The sequence below is a fragment of the Nuphar pumila genome, chromosome 13 (genome assembly GCF_984573655.1).
Source record: "Nuphar pumila chromosome 13, dmNupPumi1.hap1.1, whole genome shotgun sequence".
In the NCBI taxonomy this organism is placed as follows: domain Eukaryota; kingdom Viridiplantae; phylum Streptophyta; class Magnoliopsida; order Nymphaeales; family Nymphaeaceae; genus Nuphar; species Nuphar pumila.
Genome location: NC_143261.1, coordinates 22777404 through 22785837, shown reverse-complemented (window position 1 = coordinate 22785837; position 8434 = coordinate 22777404). Strand labels below are relative to the sequence as shown.

Below are 8434 nucleotides of genomic sequence, written 5' to 3'. Positions count from 1 at the left end.
GAATCAAATATAAAGTTTTTCAACTGCCTTGAACATATATGAGCATGGTAGAATCATATATACATTTTTTTGCCTGCCTTAGAACACATATGAGCATGATATAATCACATATACAGTTTTTTGCCTGCTTTAGAATACATATGAGCATGATAGAATCACATATAAAATTTTTTGCCTGCCTTAGAATACATATGAGCATGATAGAATCACATATAAAGTTTTTTTACTGCCTTAGAGCACATATGAGCATAATAGAATCACATATACAGTTTTTTTTACTGCCTTAGAGCACACATGAGCATGATAGAATCACATATACAGTTTTTTTGACTGTCTTACAAAACATATGAGCATGATAGAATCACATATACAGTTTTTTGCCTGGCTTAGAACACATATGAGTATGATAGAATCACATATAAAGTTTTTTTACTACCTTAGAACACATATGAGCATGATAGAATCACATATATAGTTTTTTTAACTGCCTTAAAACACATATGAGCATGATATAATCACATATATAGTTTTTTGTCTACTTTAGAACACATATGAGCATGATAGAATCACATATAAAGTTTTTTGACTACCTTAGAACACATATGAGCATTATAGAATCACATAATAGAAATTTTTCTCGATATTTAATTTTCAAATATTTTTTTTATTTTTTTTTCTTGTTTGCGATGGATTGGCGATAGATATATTTGTTGCTATTTAATATTATCGTTAAATGTAGCGACGGATTAACGATGACTATAAATACGTCGTCAAACCAAAGTCGTTGTATAGTAATGAAGGCCTTGCGACGGATATTGGCATTCGTTATTCCGTCGCAACTTAGCGACGGAACTGGCGACAAATACAGTTTGTCGCTACTTAGCGACGGAATGGTATTTCGTCGCTATTTAGCATCAAAAAATTTACGATGAAAGATATTTGTCGCTAATGTGTCGTTAATCCATCGTTAAGCTGTTTAACGACGGATTAGCGATGAATTTAAGTCGTCGCTAATCCATCCTGGTTAATGTATATGCTGAGTAAGCAAACAATTTGTTGCCAGATCTTAGCCCGAAATTTCTCGACATACCTAAATCCTTCAATAAGCAGACAATTTAGCAGCAAGTGTCGGTTTCATTGAATGGCATTCGTCTTTTCTCCACGAGACTTGATCTTCTTCCACCGAAGACCGATCTCATATAAGCCGTTTAAGAACAAAAAGTATTTCTTTCCTGCCGACAACCCACTTTCTACATTTAACATTCACCAACCTCTTTCTTTCAAAAAAAAAGAAAAAATCTCTCTCTCTCTCTCTCTCTCTCTCTCTCTCTCTCTCTCTCTCTCTCTCTCTCTCCAAAACAAAAAATCACCTCTATGGAGTCCAAGGAAAAGAGAATCTCCTACACGAATTCCATGCACAAAATTCCAAATACTCACGGGAGTAATGTGAGGGCACTTTTGTCATTCTGTGAGCAACTAGGGAAAGAGTTGATAGAGTATCCTATGATCGTCATTGATGAGGGGCCATGCCCACTAACCTCCCCAACCCCTTCCTCCACACAAGTACTTACTAGACACCATAAAAGGCAAAAAAGTGGAAATAGAAAGCATCACCAAGCCACAAACACTATTCGTTCCATTTCCCATTTGTTTCTTTTATTACTTCTTCGTCATTTGATAACCAAGCAAACAAAAGGGATGTGTTGGCCTTTATTTTCCTTTCTTCACAAGTGGGATATAGCTAGTTGAGATCCTTGCCTTCCTCTTCTTGGTTCAACGTCCTTCGTTCATATCTACACGGTCTTGGTTGGTCATGTGAATCGTTGGCTTCTTGTTGTTATCTTTCATTGCCAAGCCATTAGTTTCTAGTTGGGGTTCGCCACAAAGTAAGCGAGTACACCCACCAAGGGTGCGTTTATGTACGTTGTGGGCTCGGACAGCCTGAAGTCAACTCGGTCGTCGTTGTAGACATCGTCCTCGCCTGGACCGCCCACCACTGCACCTACCAGTAGGTTCGGATTGGGTCCCGAAGAGTTGAAGTAGACAGAGCCCTCCTTGCACGCTATGAACTGAGGGTGGGCCAGGACGGACGGGAGGGAGGATCCGCGGTGGTGGATGCGCTGCGGGTACCTGGCGCCGTACCCAACCATGTAGGACATGCCAATGGGGTTGTCCCCAAGAAGGTAGTCCACCTGCCCCAAACCAACCATCACAGTTACTACCAAAAGATGAGCAAGAGTGTCAATATCATCAGTTGGGCCAGGGTGGGTCTGAAATCTGAATTTCTTGGCCCTTGTGTTTATAGGGATGACTAAAGTTGATAGCCCTACAACACCCACCGAGTTAGTTTGGGATGTCTAACCTGGACACTCTTCATCCTTATTAGGCTATTAGAACGTTGGGTCTTGCAATCAATCTCTTGAACCCTTTAAATCACTACTTTGCCACAAAGAGTGCTTAAAAAATTAAAAGGTAACTTACGTATAAATAAGCACTTACTGTATGAAAAAAATTACATCACCTGCGTCAATTTTTTAAAGTATTTAGAGAAACACCTACCTATTTAACAAGTTACTCGTCTGTCAGCCTCAGTCACTTTTACCCATTGAAATCCCTTGGTTGGTTTTAAGAATAGGCAAGACTACAAATGTGACAATCTAGCTAGAGTAGAACAGTCTCGATGAAAGAAGAGTGTACCTGCTTTTTGGCTTGGAGGCGGAGGGTGGCAGGGTCGGCGGCGATGTTGCCACAGGAGACGGTCTGTGAGGAGGAGGAGAGGTACTTGGCGTAGGCGAGCAGCAGGAAGGCTATGGAGGTGACATGCTGCATGTTGCTGCCGCCGGGCTTGTATATGAGCCCACCGGGCGTGTACTCGATGTGCGAAGACGACGACCCAGGTATGAGCGTGCACATGAAGCTGTCCGCCCACTCCTTGTACGACTGAAGCGACATCACGCTCCCCTCCAAGTACTCCTGCACACACGCACACATGCCAAACCATTGCCCCCAGTTCATTAAAACACAAGAAACGCTCTCATCATTATTTATTGATTTGGTAAAGAATTGTTTTGTTGATTATACCAAAAGTAATTGAGCTCGATAAAACCAACAGCATGCATCATTATCTATGGAGGGTAAACCGGTCATTTAACGCCCACTATGCTCCCAATGCCCAATGGGAACCATAGTCACAAGACGACACTCGATGATTCAAACCCCGAAATCCAAAATTCTGAGCAATCTGTCTCCGTTTTGGCAAATTTTTATGACTTGACAGAGATCGTGGACGACTCTCGCCATGAGTGGAGAGGAGTCCTATTGATTGCAATGGAGAATTCCTTTATGCTGTCCTCGATATAAAAATGACTAGAAGATTACCAAAAAAAAATTCTTGCCATGAATAGGTTACAACTTTTGTGCCACTCCCAAAAGCAGCTCGATCTCTTTATTTTTCTAGTACGGTAACGAGTTAAATGAGTAACGGTTCATAACAATAAAATGATGATAGAGAAAAGAGGGCAATTTGGCAATGGAATTGAAGAGAGAGTAGTCCGACTGAACACCTTGGAGACGAGGACGTTGAGGCCGGCGTGCTTGTTGTCCCAACCGAACTCATTGATGTTGTCGTCGGCACCCAGTATCCTGCCGTTGGCCTGTATGTAGTACAGGTACGAGTCGTTGGACGTAGCCCTCCTTAACCACGCAGCACCCCACAGCAGCTCATCCTGCATGTCTCCATCCTCCATAGTCGTTAACAATCATCAAAATTATGATGATGTAGAGAGGACTACTAATCTATGAAATTAAAAAAAAAAAAGGAAAAAGGTAGAAGATAATTGTTATGATCACATGAACCACCGCTCTAGCGGTGGCCAGTTTAATTTGGATGGGTCATGGCCTCTATATTGCACATGTCATGCTTGTGTGAGCTTGGCTATTTTTAACCAAGCGTTTCCCCATCACGGTGGTTTAACAAAGGGCTCAATTTCTCAATGGCCATGGCCCACACGATAAACACCCTTGTGCATTCACGAGCTAGGGAAAGGGAAACCAATAATACGACGTATAGAGCTAGATGCATATAAGGACAAGAACCAACGCCAGTACTAGGACTAAATCCCCACGAAACCAACGTTATTTGCCACTGGCCCTTCTTGGACCAATTGGTGTGACAATATTGGTGAGCATTAAGATGGCACACAAAAAAAAAATGGGCTGCCAAAAAAGTTCAGTTTTTATATTTCTTTTCAAAAATCTCTTGTATTTTAATGGGAAAGGAATTGAAAGACCTTAAAATATAAACATCACGATATTTTGAATGTTTTAAACGGCTGAGGAAAATATCTCGAGTTTGTCATACTTGTGTAGGTGCAAAGCCAAATGGGTGAAGGGCTGTTGAACCAATTGGTATATGACATTGGTGTGTGGTAATTTGGGAAGGTGTGCGATGGGGAAGTATGGGGGATGAAAGCAAAGGTAGAGAGACGTGCCTGGTAGCCATCAAAGTCGCAGTAGAAAGGGCACACCCCGTCCTTGAGCCCGGCGTTGTCGCTGTAAGCGCCCCTGTAGCTGTCGGCAAAGTCGAACACCCGGATCGCGTTGGCCAGGAGGGTGTAGGAGTAGTCCGGATCGAATGGCCGGAAAGCCATCGATGCTGCGGCGAGTGCGGCCGCCGTCTCTGCAGCGACGTCGGATCCCGGGTTCTGCTGGTCGATGGTGTAGACTGTCCGGGGCGTGTCCATGTCCTCCGGCCTCTCCCAGCAGTTGTGGTCCTGAATCGGGTTGCCCACCTGATCAAACAATTAACAGCACGGTCAGTTTCTAGCAGCAATTAATATAACAAAGGTCTTACTAATAGTGCCAAATTTTAATGCGTAACAACCCCCAGATGGGATTCGATCCCCCGACCTCTCGCTTAACATTACAGTGCAACTCTAACGATCATGGCCATCACATTGGAATCCTTCGAGGAGGAATTCGATGGTCTTATTATTTTAGGATGGCAGAACCGTCAATTCAATTATGGTGAAAAAGGAGAGACTACCAAACGACCGAAGAAAAAAAAAATTTTCTACTGAAAAAAGAAATGGACGGTTCAGGGAAGTTATGCTCACGTAACGGATGAATCTGATGGTCGGTGTATCATAGTTGGGTGGTTTCTTGTTATGGGGAGCGGGAATCGAACTCTGTAGGACAAAAAGGGTAGCATCGTAAATTTCTATCGATGCTTGACTTGTTTCGGAATCTAGCGAACCCCGTCACGACGTCTTGCAGTTGCAGGTCTAATGCTTTTCAAGCTGCGCGAAGGGATGGCATCCCGCGCCAAAGGACCAAATTACCCTTTCTATTTATTAAGGTGATAAAAAATAGCACTGTACAGAGAAAACTTTTGATACCGAAAATACCCTTGACTCAGAATCAGAGAGAAGTGTGAAGGGTGAAAAAAACTGAAAATTCGGGTGCTCTAACCTGAACGAAGACGCGGTTGGGGTGGGAGACGGCCTTGAGGAGGTAGTCGGTGGCCCACCGGAGGGAGACCAAGGAGTTGGCGAGCTCGCCGGAGGGGGCCATGGCGTCGCCGAACTCGACGATCCCCCAGGCGAGCATGGTGGTGGTGAAGGCCATGGGGAACCCGAACTTGACGTTGTCTCCGGCGTCGTAGTACCCGCCCTCGAGGTCGACCCCGGCCTCTGACCCGTCCCCGAGGCCGGAGCTCAACCGCCAGGCCACCCTCTGCCCCGCTGGGATCCTCCCCGACCTCTGCCCCTCGAAGAACATTATGCATTTCGACAATGCCTCCAGGTAGTCATGCGCCCCCTCCACCACCCTAAGGGACGACGTCCCCAAGAGCAAGATCAATAGCAGGGACGCACAGAGAGGAACGGAAGAAGAGGAAGCCATTCTTTTCTTATTAGTATTGCTATTCATATACTCATCAGGAACAGGGAGTCTCTCTCTCTCTCTCTCTCTCTCTCTCTCTCTCTCTCTGTTCTGCTTCTCTCTGAACCTCGTGTGTGTATTTATATACTTTATTAATTGGTTGATTATGGTTAGGAGGTAGGTTCGTACTTGCGACTTGGCACGTATGGGGAGGAGGGGGGGGAGGGGTTCGGTTGTTGTAGGGTTCACGAGGGGGAGATAGAAAGTCCCGTCTCTAACTCTCGGCTCGGCTTCACGCCGGTGTGTTTCCTGGTAATTAAGGGGTTTGATGAATTCCCATTGTTTATGTTGGAACTCAATTGAGGAGTTATGCGAGAGTGCGGAAGTTGCGGAAGTTACTATTTCTCCCAACGGATTCAACGGAATTCACCATTATGGAATCTAATGGCCGAGTTTGGCATTTACTTGAAACCCTTTTTGGTTCCTAGCTGATAGACAAAGATTGAGAAGGCACGCATCTTTGAAAAGGGAACCCATTTAATAATAGTTGGGTGTGGGAAGGAAGATTGAAGGGAAGTTGGCAAGTAAGAAAGTGAAAGTAAAAATAATTGTGAAAACTATTAAGAGAAATGAAGAAGATTAGCAAACGAAACTGGAAAGATCTTTTACCAATATAACTGCTAACATGAGGTCGGTTTGGGAAAAAATAGTTTGGAAAAGTTTGCCTTTAGCTGAAGTTTGCTCAAAGCTTTAATAATTTACTTGACTGGCCCACTGCTGCACAGATTGCTGAACCATGTTGTTTGTATATCGACGAAAAACCATCTCATTCTACTCACCATTCAAACATTTAGCTACTCTTTGATCCACCTTGCTCCATAATTCAATTTTTTGATCTTTTTTTTTTCTGGTAACTCAAGAAAAAAACCATCTAGATCCCGAGATCCGTTTGCTTAAAACCCCAAGTCCTTGCATAAACCCGTAAGGGGATGAAGGGCAGGATTTTGAGACAGGGCGGGGGGGTGGAGACCGCTCCGGTTCACTGCCATCCCTACCTACCGTGTGGAAATAAACCACCCCACGACGCCCTTATTCGTCTCGGCTGGAGTGACATACACGAAATAGCTTGGAGGAACAAGGGCGTTTTCGTCACTTCAAAAAATTCCACCTCAACGTGATGGAGCCCACCCCAAAGTACTTCCCTTTGGTACGGCAAAAGGGGGAAGGGACTCTGACTTGCTTACCGACTTGTGGGTTCGGCTCTCGCTTTGCTATGTGCGCTCATTTCCAGCCACACATTTCTTCCAGCCACACATTTCTCTCCCTCTCTCTTAATTAACTAATTGTCGCCGGCAATAAATGCTTTGATTAATTAATAACATTATTAATGATCAGTACTAATATATTTAATATATTTCTTGTTTACTCTGAGTATGACATGAGTTTCATGCATAATGACAATACTTTAAAGCGGGAAAAATAATGGCAGCAAAAATCTCTTTATAAATTGAAATTATTTATTTTTTAAAATTTTCGTCAGCAAACTTTAAGAAGTTTAAAAATTCAAAATAAGAATATGCAAAAAACAACAACAAATTACCCAACTAGACTGCCCGAGTAGTAGCAGGGCTTGGGAAGAAGGTGCACATCCCTTCATCCCAGGTTCGACTCTCACCCGGTGTGCAGGTGCCTTTCACTGGTGGGGCTTGGGTGCCCGTAACTCCACCAGAAGATTACCCGCTTCAAGGGGGACCTTCGTCATTAAAAAAAAAAGTGACGTTTTTTTCTCAAGAAATAACCATTGGAAACGAAAATTTTGAAATAAATTTGTGATAATACTAATAACGAAAATATCGCATTTTATGTCATTGGTGTCTCTCAAGATGGTCATATCAGCCGTATGCTGCTGAAGCCAACCAAAGGTTAACACGGGTCCAGGCATCTCTGCATCCAACTTTGGGAGCAATTGTTGTGGGTCCTGACCTATGTCACAGGGGTACATATCAGGTCCATGTCTAGGACACACAACACGTAGACATGCCATGACACCTCTAACATTATCTATTTTTATTAGTTTTATAAAAATTAATATAATAAATATCAACTTACATTTTATCAACAAAAAAAAACAAGTCAACTCAGGCATTGTAATAATGAACGAGAAAAATGCAGATGTAGACAAGGTTTTATACAGGAGATGGAACAGGGAAGGAGCCCCGTGCTCATGACCTCTATCTCTCTTGTGTTTAGAAAATAAATGCATAATTGATGAAGTATGAATTAGGGTTTTGATTAACATTTAAATTTAATACTTTTTTAATTAATATTTAGGTTTTTAATAAAATAAATATTAATTATTTATTTATATATTTTTTAATCAATATTATACATGATCCGCATGCTTGATTTTTAATCAACATTATGCATTTTTGCCCACCCTGTCTTAAATACCTAGCTCCGCCACTAGATGGAACTAATAAGATTTGGTTTTCATCTCACTTTAAACAACTAAAACATACTTATCCGTTTGAAAGCCAGACCAAAAGTATCTATG

At 42.6% G+C, this 8434-nt stretch overlaps 1 protein-coding gene across 1 annotated transcript; it reads right to left on the bottom strand.

Moving 5' to 3' along the window:
• Window positions 1-1634: 1634 nt before the first annotated feature.
• On the bottom strand, window positions 1635-5982 carry LOC149818076 (endoglucanase 23-like). The gene is made up of 5 exons (XM_089985780.1): window positions 5470-5982; window positions 4491-4790; window positions 3564-3725; window positions 2698-2973; window positions 1635-2192 (listed from the first exon to the last, which is right to left on the bottom strand). The coding sequence occupies exons 1-5, from the start codon at window positions 5926-5928 to the stop codon at window positions 1866-1868; spliced, it is 1524 nt and encodes a 507-aa protein (XP_089841906.1). The 5' UTR covers window positions 5929-5982; the 3' UTR covers window positions 1635-1865.
• Between the last annotated feature and the right edge of the window lie 2452 nt (window positions 5983-8434).

Coding starts and splice junctions, on each gene's coding strand:
- LOC149818076 (XM_089985780.1), bottom strand. CDS start 5,928: ATGAATAGCAATACTAATAAGAAAAGAATGGCTTCCTCTTCTTCCGTT. Junction 2,974..3,563: donor TCAACGTCCTCGTCTCCAAG/GTGTTCAGTCGG, acceptor GCGTGTGTGCAG/GAGTACTTGGAGGGGAGCGT. Junction 2,193..2,697: donor GCCTCCAAGCCAAAAAGCAG/GTACACTCTTCT, acceptor GGTTTGGGGCAG/GTGGACTACCTTCTTGGGGA.